Raw genomic sequence first — 20,822 nt, forward strand, 5'->3', positions numbered from 1 at the left:
TTATTACGCCCTCGACCTCGACCACGATATCCATTTGACTGTCCACGAGATTGATGACCCTGTGATGACCCATTATTAGCATCCTGAGTTCCACAAGAATCAGTTTCAGCACCACCACCTTCTCGAGAGTGAAGAACAAGATTTGCGGAAAAGTCTTCTATCAAGAACACCTTCTGTCGAGCCTCGCAATCTAACAACATCTCAGTAAGAACATCAAGAGAAATTTTTTCTCGTGACGCAATTGCAATAATGGACTCAAACTCCACTGTAAGTCCAGCTAACACAACATTAACATGTTCTTGCTCAGTAACCACACTACCCGAAGCATTCAGCAGATCACAAATAGACTTGACCTTAGCAAGATATTCCCTAATAATCAAACCAGTCTTTCGCTGCGAATGAAGATTGTGCCGGAGAGAAGAAATCTTCGCACTGGAGCGAGCACCAAACAGACGAGATATAGTATTCCAGATTGACATCGCAGTTGTAAGTCCAGTTAAGTGAGGTAAAACCTCTGTACTCACAGTAATTAAAAGCCAGGAAGCAAGCAGTTTATCTTGCTGGTGATGAGCTGCAAACACTGGATTCTCTTCACGTTGTCCAGACGCATTAGTGATGAACTCATCTGGTGCAACAGAACCGGCTGAGATGAACCTCAGCAACCCATAGCCATCAATTATCAAAGCCACTTGATGCTTCCAAAGAAGGTATGTGGATTCAGTGAGTTTAACAGTTTCATGCTTTGGTATGTGTTGAATGCCAAGCATACCTCGAGAAGTTCCTGGACTCAGGGAAGAAGCATTCAGAGACACATCCTCAGGATCAACCGTCAAATCAACCATGATGCCAAGAAACACACGAGACGTGAGAGCCTAATCTCGTGCAACTACTGAAAAGGAGAAGAAACAGCGGAAGAAACACACCCAGGTATTGGCGAAAGATACCATGATAAGATAGCAGTTGAGCTATCTAAGAAAGCAAGAAAAGAACTGAAACCTCTGTAATTCTTTATTAACAAAAAGTTGATCTCTCTTGAGTTAGAGAGTAGCTATTTATACAAGCAAAGAGAAAGGTAACTGTTGTGTAATAAATCATTAACAACTTAACTGCTCATAACAAGAAGCTAACAAACTATTCTAGAACTATTCTAGAGCTCACACAACCCATGCACAGGCTCGTATAGATAACACTAACAGTGAGTGTGAAGATAGAGCAGGGTTTGATTAATGATGATGGTCATTATGGTCGTTCATTATTATAATCGTGAAGCTCTAAGCTTGATTAAAAAAAGGTTTCATTCCCCTTTTAAAATGAAGCTTGCGGTAGTCATGATTAGAAGAGATGGGGTGCTTCATTAATGCTTTAAATGAGTTCAAAGAGAAAGTTGGTAAGAGGTACCGATCATCAAGGAACCCCATTATACTCTTATTTTTCCTTTAATATAATTTTTCAACTTTCACCATAAGTTTATCTCTTCGTACATTGATAATTCCTTCTAGTTTAAATAAAATTATACTTGATAAAGATTCAACCGTAAACCGGAGTTAAAACAAGTTAGGAGAATAAATGAAAATAAAAGAAGATGAATAGTGTAGGTAGGAGAATCAGAAAATAGAGAAATTCCTCTCATCAGGTTTGTCTGATAGACTTTTATACCGACATTTTGATCGTATATGTCAAATCTAGAGTTATCATGATCATTAATAGATTGACAAATTATACATGTATGACTGTTAATTATCAGATTTGATTTTATCAAATATTGTGTTAAAGATTGACAAGTATAAACTTTAAGAGCCATTCCAACGAAAATGATAAAATCTGTCAAAGATTTTTATTGATGAAGATTTAATAATTTACTCCAAAAGCATAACCCTTTTTATAATTAAAGTTACGTTGATGTAAATACAAATTCTTAAGAAAACTAAACACTTAAATAGATAATGGATCAACTAGTCTCTGCAATGCCATTGTTGGCGTTGGAGTATGTCCTTGAAGCCGGGTATTTGATAGCATTGAGTTCTACTTTGCGCAAAGCAGCTTTCCCCAGATCAATGTCACAGACATCAGACAGCCTTACGAGGTAGAGTAGAACATCGGAGAGTTCTTCACCGGCGTGAACTTTTTCTTCTTCTTTCCAATCAGGCAACCCTTTTGGTACCTCTCCTTTCCACTGAAATATCGCCGACAATTCTCCCACTTCACCCACCTACATGAATCGTCACAAAAAAGTGAAGCATCTGCAGACCGAGTTGAAAGAAAAGCTTCAATCCCTAGCTGGGAAGTACAAAAGTAATAAGAGAAAAACAGAAAGAAGGCAATTTGCAGAGGTGCAACTGCAAACCATGTTCTGTGATTTAGCATTTAGGGAAGAACAAGACTAAATGATAAAGCACTTGTATATATCTATATATATATGATAATTCAACTGGTTTAATCTGTATTTTGGTTTGTCAAAGAAAAGATTACAATAGACAATAATATACATATCAGTAAAAGCTAACCTTTCATCTTTATTGTCTCATGGAAATGGAAACTATAATCTAATATTCCAAGACTAAACGAGTAACGTTCCTGATGAAGCTTTGTTTTTTTTTTTATGAAGATTAATGAAGATTTGTTTAAGATGCCTGTAAAGGGAGATAAAGAAAGATACCAGGGCCAAAAGGAGGTTTCTAGGGCTGTGGAACTGATCCCAGTCCCTTTCCTTGGCAAAGCTATCCATTTTCTGCTTAAGAAGATCAAGAGTCACACTTTGATCACCTTCCTGAAATCCCCCAGTCATCGTACCTTTGTTTAAATGCAAAAAGAAAAAAAAACAAAGATAAAAGGAAAGAAGAGAAAGAAGGGTTTGATAAAAAGATGAAATCCAGAGAAATGGGAGAGGAAGTGCAGTTTTCTTGATTTACAACTTATAAGTTATAGATAATTTATTTATTTTTTATTTAAACAGGAAATTATAGTCGGTGGAAGAACGACTCTTGATCGATGTCAATGACTTCTATCTCCCTAGAGAGATAGAAAAAAGGTGAGCGTAGGAAAAAAAATTAAGACCCTTCTCTCGATCTCAATCGATGGATTTTATAGTGACATATAATATTAATGTTAGGTGTAGAACCATATTAAGACTACTCATAGATTAGCCGACTAAGCGAATATAATCGGTTGACAATAAATAACCATGTAACCTGTCAAAATTCATATCAAAAGATCATGACTTCCTGATAATTGTAAGACTCTAGAGGTCTTATATTCGAAGAATTTTTTTGAGGTTTTGACTACAAACAGGTTCTCTAAAGTTTTAATATATAGAGATCAATCTGAGGAAGAGGTTCGGTCGACCAGGAGTATAATTTATAGTTGTATATAACATAAATTCTAATTTCAATTCGATCTACTTGAATTATAAGAGTTTAAAATCAAGTCCAAGCGATATCATATTTCTCCATTAATAATTTATATGGCTTAAGTTATGAGGTCAAGTTTTTAGGTCGATTTTTATGATTTTACCTTGTCAATTTAAGACGTTTCTATCAACCCATAAAGACTCCCAAAAAAGTCAAAAATTTATGAATCCATACGACAGTTGTCAATTAAGAACACTTGACATACTTGTTTAAACAAAACAGCACGATGAGAGATTTATGGTTCTATTTGTTTCTTATGTTTGTCATTTTGCATTTTTTCAAGATACATGTCATTTGACTGATGGGTGATGGCTTCCAACCCCTTTTGTTTGAAAAAGTTTGTGAATTACCCAAAATCTGTGGATATCGAAATGAAAACGACGTAGCAGACCGAAAGTGAAAATTGTTTTAATCAAATGAGAAGCCATCTTCAAAAGAAACTTTGGGATGGTTAAAAAGATAACAAGTCATCTTTAAAGATGGTCTTTGTCGGCATCTTTTATTAGTCATCGCGTTGGACCCGGTCGTGGGTCGTGGACATCCCACCCTCTAGCCTCAAAACATAACTCCATTGTTAAAGACAAAACATTATAATTAGCAAGTTCCACTGACAGCAGCAATTGTTTATTGGCTTATTTTATGTTGCCGTGCAGGGATTTCTGTCAAATTATTAAATTAATTCGTTCAAGTTTGATGACTAAATTCCATACACAAAATAGAATTTTAGCGGCGTTTTTAAGCGCCGCTAAAACTACTTGCGACGAAAGGAAAAACGCCACAGGAAGCGTCGCTAAAATCAGCGCCGCTAAAATTAGCGGCATTTTTTTAACAAAAAAGCCGCCATAAGTCAAGATCTATAGTGGCGTTTTGGAACAAACGTCGTGAAAAATCGATACCTATAACGGCATTTTCAGAACAAACGTCGCAAAATATTGAGATATATAGCGGTGTTTTTGGAATAAATGCCGCAAAAGGCCGAGATCTGTAGCGGCGTTTTTGAATAAACGCCGTAAAAAATTATATATATAGCGGCATCTTTGGAACAAACGCCGCAAAAGGTCAGATCTATAACGGCGTTTTTAGAACAAACGTCGCTAATTATCTTTCTTTAGCTAAGATGATTATGCTCTATATCACCTAAATTTATTATCATCTAGCTTTATCTAATTAACAACCATACATTTTAATAAAGACAAGTTATGCAAAAAAATACTAACAACAAAATAAATTAAAATTTATAAACATTAAAATTAAATATAATGTAGTTTGACATTGATCTTCATTGCAATAATCCAATAAGACATTTTTAATAAAGGCCAAGGAAATTAAAAAATGACACTCCACTTCCAACCATACCCAGAATTACATGTAGATTGAGACATTCTTTACCAAAGAAAATGAAACCTAAAATCAGGACGAGAATAGTCTTCATATGGCCAAACACTTGGAACGATACGGCCATAAACCTGCCGATGCAGATAAACTGACTGAGGTTGAAATTACTATCTGAAATCTTACAACTTAATTGTAGCTACGGCACAGTAACAAATGGGACACAAAATCAAAGTATTTCTTAGGTGAATATTGTTAACTTTTGACTTGCACCATCAGAACTAACATAGTCATAACTAATCATAGTATACTCCTCTACATAAATTCTATCCCTAACATTATTTTATTGTTTATAAGAGTTACTAGGCATTTGAAAAAGTTAGGCCTGCTTCAATTGGAAAGAATTTTTAATTTTTCATCTCAACTTTAAATAAGATATATGAGAAAAAAAATGAAAACAAGTAAAACTCTAGAACCCTTAGTTTTTTGGGTTTTGGGGGAAATTAAGAAAATATAATCTTAAATAGCTATCCTATTTAGTTATCTCCTTAAAGATATAAAGTTAAAAAAAGGAAAATGAGCATTGTTTAACAAAACTAACAGGCGTAAATCTGTTAACATCCAAGAAAAAAACCAAGGTGTAAGAGGAAGCTTTGTTCTAGTTTATGGGAGCGATCTTAGGAGACGGATTGTTCCTAAAGTTTGAGATAGTCAGCAATTAGTCTTGCTACCCTGTTTCTCTCATTTAGGTTGATCATATGGAGTTGGACCATAGAACAAGAAGGCTACATAGAAACATAATGAGCATAGAAGTAATTGATCCATTAGATACCAAATCTATATGCAAGCGCAATGAACAAGACTATGTGCAAAAGCAAAGTTAATCAATGTTTGCATGTAAATGCTCACTCAAAACATACCAAAACTGAAGCCATAGGTAGCTATCAAGGCTTTATTGACCATTATTATACCCACAGATGTGACAACGTTGAAAAACCATGAGGCCACATATAGAGCTGCTTTCCTATCAGCATTGCTTACTGATGACATTTTTACCAATTTAACTAGCAGAGTATTTGTTTCTCAATTTTCATGCAGGAAAAGTTAGGTTCAGATCTTGAAAATCCAGCAGGTGGTATCTGTATCAACAAATTGTTTGGAAAGCCAATATCACTTTAGCATGCATAGTTTATAATTTGTACAAAGAAATGTTAAAGAGAGAACACACACAATCATCCAATTCTAACAAAAACAATGAAGAGTGTTTCTTTCTCAGAAATAAAACGAGCAAACTAAAAAATAGACTGCAATTACAATGCATGCATTTTCCAAAACAATTACAGGGAAGTAAAAGTTTTAGAGGAATGAATCTCTTCCAACTCTTGAGAGCCGCTTGGAAACCATCATTGGAACAATTATGAACTTCAAAATTCAAATTTATACTTAGAGAATGATGCTTACATGGAGATCCAGTTTCATACAACTAGACATTTCATCAAACACAAGAATTCTCTTTATCTCAATCGCCTCGGGTAAAATATGCTTCAATTGAGCCAAGTGACTGTATAAAAACCGCTTATAAAACCACATCAAACCCAAAAAATAAAATACTCAATATAAAACAAACCAAACAGAACTTAATAAATCTATTAACCAACACTAACTGAGATGATTAAGGTAAAATTACCTATCAGTTAAACACTATTTTGGGGCTGATATTTGTAAAAGTAGGCATTGACCCCTTCGATCTTAGCATCCGGATTGCAGAATCTAAGCTATTGTAAAACTCACACAATATCTCGTACATGTTCCAAAAACTTTCAATCAATAACATTATTAAATAAAGAAACCAGTGTGAGGGTCTCAAGCGGACCTACTTTTCAGGGAGTTTATCGGGACGTCCACCGGAGGCCTTGGGTGGAGGAGATTCGGTGGGCCAGGATAATATCTGCTTTCAGGCCGACTTGATCTGGACTGTAGAAGCTTTGGATCGAGTCTGAGCCACTTTTTGTACCTCCTTAATGGAGAGGGCAGGGTTACGAGCACGGTTGGGGAGCCGGGATGAGTGCTTTTCTAGGGTTTTGGAAACCGGCGATTTCGAGGTTAGGCTCCTAGAAGCCTTGGATTTTAAAGGGGTTGCTTGATTAGAATATGAGGAGCTCAAAGTAAAAATTTACAGAGCATACAGACAATAGATAGCAAAAAGAAAATAGAGGTGACTTTACGGCCGAGAAAGAAACAAGCTTGATTTTAACAAGAAAAGGTGAATCTAAAACCCTAGATGTTTTTAAAAATATATAAATTTTAATAAATTTTAAAACATTTTAATTTCTTAATTTGATAATTAAATGTGATTTAAAAAATAAATTATTTTTATTTAAAAAGTATTAATAATATTTATGTTTTAATATTTTTATCATTACAATAAACTAGAAATTTAGTTTTAAGAAAGTATTCAATTGAGATTATGTTACTAATCACGTTAAGTTATATATTTTAATGTTCGTTAACTTATAACTATTATAATATTTTTTAAATATTATTATAATAACTTTTAATTCAATTCATGTCATTTTTGTTATTAATCCATAATTTAATAATGCTATAGCATTTCGTATAAATTCAAACAACTACGGCATTTATTGAAAAAACGCCACTATAGGTAAATATTATTGCAGCGTTTGTATAAAAACGCCGCTAAAGTTATAATTTGTTGTGGCATTTATTGAAAAAACGCCACTATCGGTGTTTGTATAAAAACGCCGCTAAAGTTATAATTTATTACGGCGTTTATCAAAAAACACCACTATAGGTGAACCCTATTATGACATTTTTGTAAAAACACCGCTAAAGTACTAAACTATTGCAGTGTTTATTGAAAAACGCCACTATAGATGGACCTATTGCTTCGTTTGTATAAAAACGCCGCTAAAGTACTACTCTGTTGCGGCATTTTTTTAAAAAAAACGCCACTATAGATGAACCTATTACGGCGTTTGTAAAGAAACGCCTCTAAAGTTACCATTTTATGGCGTTTGGAATGTAAACGCCGCTATATGTTTAAAGTTTGTGGCGTTTACTCTCAAAACGCTGCTAAAAACGCCGCTAAATTACAGTTTTGCTGTAGTGATACCAAAGTGATCTCTTGATATCTACTCACGGACTGGATGGTAAACAGAACAATAAATTCAATGAAATTTTTTATGATATAATTATGAATCAATACTTAGCCTTATAAACAAACGTATTTAGATAAAGCTATCTTTCATTTGTTTATGCTCATAAACTTGTTTATAGACTATAGTTACGGTTGAGTCAATCGAACCAATGAAATAGTCAAGAGGGGGTGAATTGACAAATAAAAAATTGATGGAAGTTTTTTTGCAAAAGAATGAAAAAGTGGACACAAGCAATTTTAGAGTGGTTCAACTTCCTTAATGAAGTTTACATCCACTGCCTTAACTTCCACACTAATGATTTCAACAAATTCACTAATTTATTCAAACCTTTTAGGATAAGGTGTAACCTTACAACAAACTTAGACTTATACCCCAAAGTCTCAAGTGTACAACCCTTCATAAGAAGAAATTACAAATAAAAAACTTAGAAATCCTCTCTAGGATGTGTTTGCACAATCAAGAACAAATAAGAACACTCAACAAAATGAAACAAATGAGTACAAAGTGTTCGTTGAAAGCAAAAAGAATAATGAAGAATGTTGACTTGATTTTTGGCTCAATTTGATTTCTCTTGGCTTTCTCTATGATTTCTTGTCTTCACATATGACTTAGAATCTTGTTTTTATAACTCTTGATTCAATTCTAGCTGTTTGGATTGTTGTGGAGTTAATAGAGCCGTTGGGAAGAATTTTCCCGAAATAAATGATGCCCAGACACTTTGAGTACTGGTACTCGGGCTTGGAGTATCGGTATTGCCTGGATTAATTACAAAAATCTAGCCATTGAGAAGAGGGGAGTATTGGTACTCCATATAGAGTATTGATACTCGTATTGATACTCACAGAGTATCGGTACGAAAATAGCCTACTTGAATCGTGTTTGTCAAAGATTTAATAGGAGTATCGGAACCAGTATTAGTAATTTAGTGTATTTTTACACATTAGAATCGGTACCAACTACAATGTATTTTTACACATTGGTATCGATATATGTATCGTACCACTTGAACAATATCGTTACTGTTCTTACAGTATCGATACTCTAGTGTTAAAATTTGATTTTTGACTTGATTAAAATCTGAAATCCTTTGTAAAAATTTTTAAAATTATTTATAGTATATGACTTGAATTTTTCAAAAGAGTAAGAAGTAATTATGAAGTTTTTAACTTTGAAAATAGTTTCTATATTCGAATGGTTGAATCGAATATAAGTTTAAAAACCGAATTAAAAATAACCTTAATTTTTTTTTAAACTTATTTTCTTTTGGTATATCAAAATATCAAAGCATGGTTCAAGAATCTCCCCCATTCTGATATAACAAAACTTTTGAAAAAATTAAGATTTTTAAGATTTGCTTGGAAAACTCCCCCTTATTCTAATATTTCTCCCCTTTTTTTAAATCAAAAAGTTTAAAAAGCAAGATAAATAGGGACTGTGAATATCAAATGAACCAAACGAGGTTATTCAACCCAAGTAATATTCTTAAGCAATTATAATGGTCATAAAGTAAAACATGTCTCAAACATCACATTTTAAACCATAATAAGCATCCAAACTATTATAAATATTAAAATAAAAGCATCAATGTGCATGATTAGCCTAATCCATAAGCAAAGTAAAATAACATCCAAATCCAAAATAATCCAAATAATTGAGCATCAAAGTATCAAAGGATAATATCCAAAAGCGTAAAGGTATCAAAATAATCAAAATGCAAGATCGAATATGAGCAGATAGAAAACAATTAATCAACGAAAAGTAATCAGGCGTCCGACGGAGGAAGATAATGATCCGAATATGGAGCGCAGAAGAAAGCAAAGTCGCAAGAAAGAGTGTCAATCCTATCCGTCACTGTGTCTAATCTAGCATGAAGATCACGTTTGGAGTATACATACATCGCCTCCAAAGATAATTGTTGAGCACCAATCTTAGTCAAGTGAGACTCTATGGTAGCAAACCTCATGTCCATCATCTCCATGAACGTCTAAAGGTAAGGTGGAATTGCACTCGCATCCTCACTGCCAACTGAAGGGAGATCGACAGGAATGCGGTTCATCGATCATCGATGTCTCGAATTGGATAATCGTCCGGAGGCGAAGGAGAAGCAGAGGTAGAGACTAGGGATTGCTTCCCTTTCATTGTCCACGTGGTCCCAATCTTTTCCCATATCAATTTCTGAAGAGATTTAATATCAACGTAGGAGGATAGTGGAATGGAGAGGATCTAGAGAGACATTGATATCAGCTTTAAGAAAGATATGACTAAGAATGCAACCATAAACAAGAGTATCAAATTTCTTAGATTGAAAATTATTAATGACGTCGACAAGCTTGCCAAAGATGATTTGGGGAAAGTTTATTTGATTAGAGTTTTGAAACCAATGGATCCACCAAATATCTACAGTGTGAAGGTTAGAGAATTTTCTCCCAGATGGTCGAAACCACCAAGTGATAATAAGATGCAAGAAACGCTCATGAATGTCTAGGGTATTGACACTGCCGACACATATTTTCGTCTGACTTTACTATATAACATTTATAAGTTAATTCATGTTATATAATTAATGTATAAACATATGTGTATTATATTGTATAATATATGCATATTATGTTGTATATTAGAGGCTAGGTTGAGACAGGTTACTAGGGTTTCAGAAAACCAATTTGGCTTTATGCCAGGCAGGTCTACTACGGAGGCAATTCATCTACTTCGACGACTTATGGAGAAATATAGGGAAAAAATAGTGATCTTCACATGGCGTTCATTGACCTTGAGAAGACTTATGAAAGCGTTCCCCGCGATACGATCTGGAAGACCTTGGAAACGAGACGGATCCCAACTGCTTATATCCGGGTGATTCGTGATATGTACTGTAGATCTACTACTACCTTCAGGACTACAGTTGGCAACACCAAGGCATTCCCGGTGGAAATCGGACTCCACCAGGGGTCGGCTCTTAGCCCTTACATCTTCGCCTTGATTATGGACGACATCTATTGTGCGACACCAGACGGTGTTCCATGGTGTATGCTTTTCGCTGACGACATTGTCCTAATTGCTGAAACAAAAACTGAGCTGAATAGTAGACTTGCTACCTGGAAGACTGTTTTGGAAGAAAAAGGTCTAAGGATCAATATTGAAAAGACAAATTATGTATGTTCAAACTTCAGTGGAAACCAAAACGATGAAGATGTAGAAGTATGCATAGAAGGACACATTATCCCCTCAAATGATTGTTTCAAGTACCTAGGGTCTATGATACATAAAGATGGGGGTGTAGATGAAGACGTTACACACCGTATAAAGGCGGGATGGCTAAAGTGGAGGGCTGCTACTGGAGTTTTGTGTGACAAGAAGGTGCCTCTAAAACTAAAGGGAAAATTTTATAGAATGTCAATAAGACCAGCGCTGCTGTATGGATCAGAATGTTGGGCAATCAAGAAGGATCACGTAAGGAGGATGGAGGCCGCAGAAATGAGAATGCTTCGATGGACATGTGGTAGGACTCTGTGGGATATGACACCTAACTCTGCTATTAGGATGTACTTGGGGGTGGTGCCTGTATCCGAAAAATTGAGGGAGGGAAGACTACGGTGGTTTGGGCATGTCCTTAGGCGACAACCGTCGGATGCGGTCAGGAGGGTAGAGTCGATTACAGTCGACGGTGTCAGAAGGAGAGGACGACCAAGACGGAAGTGGGAAGACTGCTTGAGATCTGATTTGAAGGAATTAGCCCTTACCGAGGACATGACCTCCGATAGGAAAGTATGGAGACTTAAGACCAAGGTAGTTGAGTAGTGCGGTTCACAGCCATAGGGTGTAACATCTCTGTATTCTTTTTAATGTCTTTGTAGTACTTTCCATGACTTCTACTTTATACATGTTTCTGTCATTGAAATGTATGAAGGCTTAGAACTAGGGTATCGGAGTAGTGTTGCCTTAGTTTAAGAATTAACTCATTTGAATTTATTCCTTCTCGTAGCTTGCTATTATTGACTTCTGTGCATCATTTCTATTCATGTTTCCTCTTTTTAAATTTAGCTGGGTCTTACATTTTCAGTCTATATGCAGAGATTTCTATGTAGGGAATTATTTGCAGGGAATTATTTATAGGGATTACTCCCCATTACAGACGCACATATCAAGACTGCATATGAAGACTGTTCATCTATGTATTTATTTATTTATTTATACACGCATTTGCATCTTATCTTTATTTTTAATTTTCTGACTGCCGGAGATCTTCCACGGAAGCTGCTCTCAACCTGGCGTTGGGGTCAGTCTACTACCCTACCTCCCCTTACCCCATTGCATATGGGAATCAGGGTTTTATTGTTGTTGTTGTTGTTATGTTGTATATTATATAGTATAAATATATATATTATATCAATATATTTATTCTGGTTATTTTATTTTGCAGGCCCAAAGCCATTACAAAGGTGCCAGCCCAAGTACAAACAAACCCAGCAGTGCAAATAAACCCAGCAGCCCCAAATAAACCCAACAGTCCAACCCGAATGCAATCTGAAGCAACCCGAACCGGTTCAAGACCCAAACCGACCAAACTTTTTCACCCGAATCAATTAGGGTTTTCTAACCCTAATCCATCATTTTCCTCAGGCACCGCGCCTCCAAACACTCAAGGGAAGATCCATCCCACTCGCAACCACTCAGTCAACAAGGCCCTCGAGTTTCCCGGCATTATTCTCGACACCAACCTCACCAACAAGCAACGAACACAAGTGTTTTAGTTCCAATAGGAAACACTAAATATAGATTTTTTATGGCTATAAATAGATGTAAGCATAACCAAGAGAGGAGTACGAGTAAGCACAAGAAATACCGAGGAAAAAACTGAGAGATTCGAAGCAAATTACGCAAAAAAATAATTTAAAAAAAGGAAAAAACAGAGAGAAGCCTTACCTTTCGTCGTTGGTGGTGGTTGTAAATCTCGTCGGAAGAGAGGAATAGCCTCATCGAAGGTAAAAAAAGGCCATATGTTTTCCTAGATCTATGGGTTTGGGGTCAGATTTAGGTTGTGGGGGTCGGTTTTCGGGTTGAGAAAGTAGACATGAGTCATTCGAGGTAACTTACTCTCTATCTCCGATCACCGTCGCTTGCCACTACAAGCTCCGCCGTAGCTTTTCTTCCCCGATGAGGGGGAAGTTGAGAGAATTTCTTCTCTCTCTCTCTCTCTTCTCTTGTCTGGCAAATGAAGCAAATGAGAGATGTGGCTTGTTTAAGGCTTTAATTGTTATATTTATATATAATACAAAACGCTGCCATTTTGCCCCCTAACTCACCCGTGTTTTCGAGCCTCTAATTTTAATTATTTTTATTTCAATCACTAATTTATATACTATGTTAAATTTGACCCTGTAATTTATATAGATATAATTTTAGTCACTGTTTGGCATTTAGGATTAATTATTGTTTAGTCCTCCATGTTTCTTGTTTATTTTATTTTAATCTATAAATTTTATTTATGGGTTATTTTAGTTTCTGGTCCCTGTATTTATTTTAATTGATTATTGGGGTTTTGATTTATTTATATTTATTTATTAGGTCCTTATAGTCTCTGTTAATACCAATTCAGTCCCTTAAATGTTTGTTTTTTTTTTCTATTTTAGCCACTTAAGTTTTTGTTTTTTTTATATTTTAGTCCTTTAAATGTTTTTTTTTTATTTTAGTCCTATAAGTTTCTATTTTTTTTATTTATTCAATCTAACATTCTTTTGAACTTTTTTTTTCTTTTCGGTCAAAGGTAAGTAATTTGAATTGGTTTTTTAAATTTAAATTTAATTTTTTTAATTTTCGCAACTAAGACAACCGACAAATTAATTGGTACCAAAAGGGCAGTACAAGGGTGTTAATCATTCCTTGTCTGTAACCGACTCCCGAACCCAACACATTTCTGGTAAAACGAAGATCAGGTAAGATGGTGTCCGATCCACCTAAATATTTTTAAAATGATCGGTGGCGACTCTAACCCATTATTCCAAGTCGAAACCCAATTTCGGACCCACCCGAAAGACGGCCGCGACAGACACTATGACCAATCTTATAAAGGGATTCAACAATATCACTTTTATTGTCTATGCCCTTGACCTCTATTCCTAAATCTCTAACTATGGAAGCGACATCAATGTGGACGTATTGTCCTATGAGATAGGAGCGAATACTAACGGTGGCATTTAGAGAGTCGTCAACAACACAAACAACATTAGAGTAGAAAATATGAATAAGTTGTTGAAAGACTACCGATTTGATCTTAAAGGTATTATCTAGCTTCCAAGAACGGAGTTGTGGAAAAGTTAAATGTTTCTTAGGATTAGAAATTATGGAGGAGAAGGTGATTCATGAATGTGCAGCTAAATGTACTAAGCGGAGGTATAGGGACCACGTCCAAACTATAATGAAGCATTTATAAATGTTGGTACTCGGAAAATGGGGCCCTCCCCCTTGTTTATTTTTCATGAGCATTCTGGATTCTTTCTTACTTTTCAATTCTGCCATTAAATGATTGTAAAATGTTTTTGTTGGCTTATGTTTTAATATTTGGGACCGCCTCCACATGTTCCAACTTGCAGACCCAGACATCATCTTCTACTTCCGAACACCATTACTCGAAAGCTTGGTTGCACAAAAATGGAACAACAAAATTAAGGCATAAATGCTACTTCATTTGCTCTTACATTAACCTTGTACAACCTAAATCCAAACACACAAGCCAACAGCATTCTTGTCTTGCAAGACAAACAACTAGCAGGAAAATTCTTAATATGCAAGACAGACTTGAATTATGGTCTATGGCAAACACATTTGTAGCGGTATGCGCTATTGATCGGGTCGTTTCCTTCGATCGGAACTTGCTCGGCTCGACATTTGTATTTGCATCCTCTGCATTCATTGTAAGTGCAGGTAGGTGCTGTGGATCCAATCATCAATCTCCTTGAATTTCTTTTCATCTTCCCTTCATTGCTACCCTTTTTTTGTTTTCAGAATGTTGCAGTTTAGAAAGAAGTCTGGAAAGTAAAAGCAAAATGCTGGGATTTTGAAATCATTACCTGCAACTCCCATGGAGGCGAGAAAGAGACCCTTTGTTGCCAAGGAAATATTACTTGAGTTGTTTTAGATCCTGCAAAATTGGAACCATAAGCATGAAAACAAAACAAATGCGATACTGATTATAAAGGAGTGATCTTGACCTTGAATTGCATTTGCTGCAAGGAAGAAGGTGAAGAATAGAATGTTTAAGAAGATTACATTAAGGTTGGCCATTGTTTCTCCTTTGGAATTGCCAAGTTATAAGGTTGATATAATATGAATATGAAGTTGTAGGGCAGTATATATATATATATATATATATATGAGAGGATGAAATGAGAGACAGAGAAGGGGGGTAAAGAAAGAGTTGTGGTTAATTGATGGGCATAAGAGGATAGAGTATACACATGAGACTTTTGGAGTTACAAAAATGCCCATTGTGTTTTCTATAAAGAGGAAAGGGTTTGGATTAGGTTGATATTTTGGGTGGGGGTAGAAACGAGAATTGAGGTGCCGGGGGCTTTGGTCTGCTGGTGATGGATTCAGCTACACCAAGGGACAAATGCAAAATCTTATGTTAGGGGACTACAAAAAAGAATCTAAAATATATGATAATTTGAAATTCTCATGGCAGCTGCTCCTCAGTTCATCCTGACTGTAGTTCTATTGTCTGCAGGCAAAATTCTACCAACCAAAACGTGTGTACTAGCCCAAGGTGTTTTGGAAAAACCATCAGCACATGAAAAGCAAACCATTGAGCTTAAAGTAGAGAAAATTCATGTTGGGACAGTAGAGTAAGACAGTATCCTTTGTCAAGGAAAAGATTACCCCTTGATTCCTCAAGGGCTTATCTCCATATTCCTCCAAGGACATCAACGGTATTCTTTGCATACATTGCTATATTTCTGGACATTTTGTCACAAGAAAAAAAAAGATCCTTTAAGTTGAACCTAATAATGATACACTCTTTGATTTCCATGCTTTATGTTGCAGATGACATCTGTTACACGAATCTTGCAGCCCTTGACTTTTGACCCTAAGCCCCAATATCTCTTAATTAATTCGTGTCACATTGAATTCTAGTCATCTTCAACTGGTCTTCTGCCAGTACTCAGGTAGTTTAAGTTGTTAGAAGATGGTTCACAAATTGGTCTCGCATTCATGTGCTGCAGACATAGGTGATAATATTGGTGTAAACAAGTTAAATCTTCAGGTGTAACTATTTTAGAGATTAATTTATCCAGTACAATGTAAAATAAATTATTCGATTTTAATTTATACTTACCGAGTCATTTTTAGGTTTTTTTTATATAGAAAATTCAGAGATATAATTTGTGGTTATTTAAAGGAAGATCCATGTTATGTTAAGAAAGTCAGAAATAATGTCAAGTATTATTCATTTCCTTTCTCCACTGAAAACCAAGTCCTTTTTGTCCGCATACCGTCTAGGCACATCTATTGCTGTGTTATCATAGTACCCTTCCTCTGCACTGACCGAGGTTCGATTCGCCGGATGCACATTATCACTTATTTTTTAGCTTCATTACTTCAAATTTAAAATAATGTTTGGGGATGCTACTGTGGGACTGGGACTGGGACTGGGACTGGGACTGGGACTGGGACTGGGACTGGGACTGGGACTGGGACTGGGACATTGTTTTCAGGGCTTAGGTCTCCTGAATTTTGAGTTGAGTGGCTTTTCTTAGCCAGCGAGCCGTGTTCCATAGTGGAAGTGAGATTCGGATCTCTAACCTTTGGTTATGGCTCTTTTTATTGATCTTAGTGTAGGGTGTGTTTGATAACGAAAACGTTTTCTTTATTTTTTTTTTGTGTTTGATAAAAATATTTTTTGATGTTTGATAATTGTAATTGGTTTTACAAAAAATATTTTTCGATGTTTGATAGTCATAATTAATTTTTTCGATATAATTCATTTTCTTAGTTCATTTGTATTTTCTGTAAAATGTTTTACCATATAAGTTTTCGTAAAATATTTTCCTAACTTTTCACTTCAAAGTATAAATGCTTAAAAATACTATTTTATTTATTTAATATTAATTTAATATTTTAATAAAATATTTAATATTTTTATAATACAATTTTAATAATATTATATTTTTAATATTATATTAATATGTACATATATTATAATAACATATGATATTATATTTTTAATTTAGTAATATATAATAAATTTTTCATATAATTAATATTATCATTATTCTTATAAATATAATAATATTTTTTATTAATTATGGATAAGTACAAGATAATATATTTTCAAAGATAAATTTTAACTATTTAATATTGAATGCTCATACCTCTGACATTTATGATGCTCAAACTCGAGACATCAAGGAACAACAACAATTTTTTTACCATTGAAGTTGCTTAGTTCGTGTATAAATGTAATATTATTAAATTATTAATAATGAGTAATTTAATTTATGCATTTAATATTAATATAGTAAATTAGTATTATATTAATAAAATACTATAATTAAAATTAATGGTGTTCAAACAGTTAATTAAGTCACCTATCGAATTGAATTATCATTAACCGATTTAACTAAACTTTTTTCTTTAATCGTTAATCAAATCAATTTTTTCTAAAAATATTAATCGAACCAAACTTTATTCATTTTATGTAAATTATTTTTTATAAAATTAATTACAGTGTATCAAACAATTAGTGAAAATTATTTACACAATATCATCAAAATACTGTAAAATAATTTCCAAAAACTGTTTTGTAGAAAATGTAAGTCATTTTACACAGGAGCGGACCCAGGACAAAAATTCAGAGGTTGCACAAAAAAATTCTTATAAATTTTTTTAGGGGTTGCACAATATTAAAGGTGACACTTGTATTAATTAAAAAAAATAGAAAAAATTAACACTAAGTAGACAATTTTGTTGTATAAATTTTTTTTATAAGAATTTTACTGAAATATAGAGATTCTACCTAAAAATCACAAAATATATATATATAAATACTAAAATAATAACATTTGATCAATGTTCCTCACAATTTGAGGGGTTGCCTGTGCTACCCCTGGCAACCCCCAGGATCCGCCCCTGATTTTACATAAACCAATTTTCATATAATCCATTTTACGTAAAACAATTTTCAGAAAACCAATTATAATCCATCAAACGTACCCTCAGACAAGTGTAATAAAACATTTTGTTCAAGGGATGTACTTTGATGCCCAATATTGGTTATGGGGCTCGGAGCCACTATCTTCCCAACGGGTTTAAGAGACTCGTCGTGCATAATGCCCGACAGCTGGAGCTTCTCACGATGCACAATACATGTTTACACCCTTCTTTCCTCCTATTCTGTCTACGATGATTTTCTTGTTTGTTGCCGTTCGTTGATGCATATTTCGGACATATTGTGCTGAGATTGCGCGCGATGTTTCGACAAAGAAGAGGAAGGAATGTTTTATCGTTTAAGGATTTTTTCCGCAATTTGGATGAAATGAACTCGTTTTAGTGGACTCTGTGATTGAATCTAAACTACTTATCCAGTTTAGGGTATGTTTGATTTTTGATGTTTTAAGGGTGGGTTTCTTAATTATTTGGCCCGAATCCGATCATGTTAATTTCAACCAGCCAAACCGGTTATGGAGTATATCAGCCATTTTTTCTATAAATGGGTCCAGGCTCGCATGTTATTAGCCTAAGGAATTCTTTCTGCAATTGAAACATTAAGAAGTGTGTTTATATACCAATGGAATAGGGTGATTATTCAGTCAAGTGCAGTTAAAAGAATATGATTCAAGTTATATTTGAAAATTTTCAAGTTAAATTGAATTTTTGAAATTAAGTTGAGCGTCTGATTTTTTATTTAAATTTAATTATAATTATTTATAGGGTAAACTATGAGATTAGTCTCTCTTGTTTTCGGTATGACCAATTTTAGTCATCAATTTAAAAATTAAAGGTAAATGATCCCTAAAATTATCGATCCGTCCTGTTTAAGTCTCTTGCCGTTAACCCCTTAACGGATATGTGACATGAAAATTTAAAAATAATAAATACAATAAAAATTTAAAAAAATTCCTAAAAACTCCACGTGTCTTCTTCTTCTTAAAACCTAAAACCATTTCCATCTTAAATCTTAATCTCCCACTCTTAACAACTAGAAAACTTGCCCACATATGAAAAACTTGCCATGTTCAGTCCATTTATTCTTGATTTATCCATGTTCTCCCACATATGAAAAACTTGCCCACGCATATATAAATTCTAAAATTTCAGAGTAATCAAATTGGAAAGCTAGAAAACATACCATGTTCTATATTTAATGTATTTTTCCTACCCATATTCCAGCTCAAAACTTCTCATTTTCCATCCCTTTCTCACTGACCAGACAGATTTCTCAGAGTCGAAACAAAACTTCAGTAAAAATCTCAACTCTAAAGCCTATATTTAGCGTGTTTTCTCCAACCATAACTTTATTTTCCATCATTTTCTCAGAGACAAAACGAGTCCTTAAAAGCAACATTCCGAATTTAGTAAAAATCTGAGCTTTAGGGATTGTATAATTCAAAAAACAGAGACAGAGCGAAAACGGACGAACCTGGAGGGCTTCATTATACTTGGAGGCATGCCTGAGATATCTAATGACAGCCCAGAAATCATTTTTCCAATCTCCATCTTCTCGAAGAATTTATCCGGTACAATGTTAGAGGACGAACACAAAATCTTATGTACTACGAAAAAGAATCTAAAATGTATGATAATTTGAAATTTTCATAACAGCTGCTACTCGGTTCATTCCGACTGTAGTTCTAGTGCTGCAGGAAAAATTCTACTAACCAAAACGTGTGTACTAGCCCAAGAATTTTGGAAAAACCATCAGCACATGAAAAGCAAACCATTGAGCTTAAAGTAGAGAAAATATATGTTGGGACAGTAGAGTAAGATAGTATCCTTTTTCCAATCTCCATCATCTCGAAGAATTTCCAATCTAATCGAATGAGATGAGATCCTTGATTTTTAATCTCATCTCATGATGACTTAACACAAATTTGAACCTAACATGACTTTATCCTTAAAAAACCTTGATTTAATTCGATTCTAATCCATATTTTTAAAATAAAACATAACCTTATAAAATCATGTTGATTAAAATCCATCAAAATTAAATGTCCACCCTTAATAATACAACGTGTGAATGAGATTAGATTCTTGTAAAAATAATGTAGATGTGAAAACGAATAAGGGTGACCATTTTACTTGGACTCGACGGGTTTTGACTTTGCCTCATCGAGTCAATTTTTCTATTTGAAAAATTCAAGTTTGAATTGAGTTCTTTAAGGGTGTGATCAAATCGAGTCAGCTCGAGTTTAAGATGAAAAAACTTAACTCGAAATAATCTTATATTTGTCCTTTTATATATTTAGGGATAATATAATAATATTTTTTTAATTAAATTACTGTTTTATTTAAATAAATTATATATATACAAGTCGAGTCAAATCAAATATATGTTTTGACATAAATTATCATGTTAATTTTAAATCGAAGAAATTTGAATCGGATGAAATGCACATAAAAGGTTTTAAATTTTAAATTTAAAAAATAAAAAAATATAACCCAACCGGACACGATGAAATTTTAAACGGATAGCATGGCATAATTAATTTGTGCTGCAAAATTCCCTAGGCGAAAGTAGGGCATTGCATATATATTTAATTATTAATCTTTAAAATTTAAATTATATAGTTGAGAAAATAATATAGTTTATAAGAAGAAAGATAAGGGTTGGTAGCAGACCGAGAGAAGCTGAAGAGTGAGATAATCTGTTTCTGTTTTATAATAATTAAAGAAGAAAAAACAAGAGACA

The 20,822-nt window shown here is 34.2% G+C and overlaps 2 protein-coding genes across 2 annotated transcripts; both read right to left on the reverse strand.

Moving 5' to 3' along the window:
- Window positions 1-1,940: 1,940 nt before the first annotated feature.
- LOC120177187 (dCTP pyrophosphatase 1-like) lies at window positions 1,941-2,800 on the reverse strand. Its single transcript, XM_039183410.1, has 2 exons — window positions 2,657-2,800; window positions 1,941-2,209 (listed from the first exon to the last, which is right to left on the reverse strand). Exons 1-2 carry the CDS (start codon window positions 2,783-2,785, stop codon window positions 1,949-1,951), a joined length of 390 nt encoding a protein of 129 aa, XP_039039341.1. The 5' UTR covers window positions 2,786-2,800; the 3' UTR covers window positions 1,941-1,948.
- Window positions 2,801-14,624: 11,824 nt separating this feature from the next.
- LOC120177223 (EPIDERMAL PATTERNING FACTOR-like protein 9) lies at window positions 14,625-15,202 on the reverse strand. Its single transcript, XM_039183446.1, has 3 exons — window positions 15,127-15,202; window positions 14,986-15,056; window positions 14,625-14,904 (listed from the first exon to the last, which is right to left on the reverse strand). Exons 1-3 carry the CDS (start codon window positions 15,197-15,199, stop codon window positions 14,719-14,721), a joined length of 330 nt encoding a protein of 109 aa, XP_039039377.1. The 5' UTR covers window positions 15,200-15,202; the 3' UTR covers window positions 14,625-14,718.
- Window positions 15,203-20,822: the final 5,620 nt, after the last annotated feature.

Source organism: Hibiscus syriacus, unplaced genomic scaffold, assembly GCF_006381635.1.
Source record: "Hibiscus syriacus cultivar Baekdansim isolate YM2019G1 unplaced genomic scaffold, ASM638163v2 tig00112285_pilon, whole genome shotgun sequence".
Classification (NCBI taxonomy): domain Eukaryota; kingdom Viridiplantae; phylum Streptophyta; class Magnoliopsida; order Malvales; family Malvaceae; genus Hibiscus; species Hibiscus syriacus.

What these genes read in the sequence shown, in the direction of transcription:
- LOC120177187 (XM_039183410.1), bottom strand. Translation starts at nt 2,785, where the DNA reads ATGACTGGGGGATTTCAGGAAGGTGATCAAAGTGTGACTCTTGATCTT. An exon ending in GAAACCTCCTTTTGGCCCTG is followed by an intron (nt 2,210 to 2,656) that starts GTATCTTTCTTT and finishes CGATTCATGTAG; the next exon opens with GTGGGTGAAGTGGGAGAATT.
- LOC120177223 (XM_039183446.1), bottom strand. Translation starts at nt 15,199, where the DNA reads ATGGCCAACCTTAATGTAATCTTCTTAAACATTCTATTCTTCACCTTC. An exon ending in TGCAGCAAATGCAATTCAAG is followed by an intron (nt 15,057 to 15,126) that starts GTCAAGATCACT and finishes CCAATTTTGCAG; the next exon opens with GATCTAAAACAACTCAAGTA. An exon ending in CGCCTCCATGGGAGTTGCAG is followed by an intron (nt 14,905 to 14,985) that starts GTAATGATTTCA and finishes AAACAAAAAAAG; the next exon opens with GGTAGCAATGAAGGGAAGAT.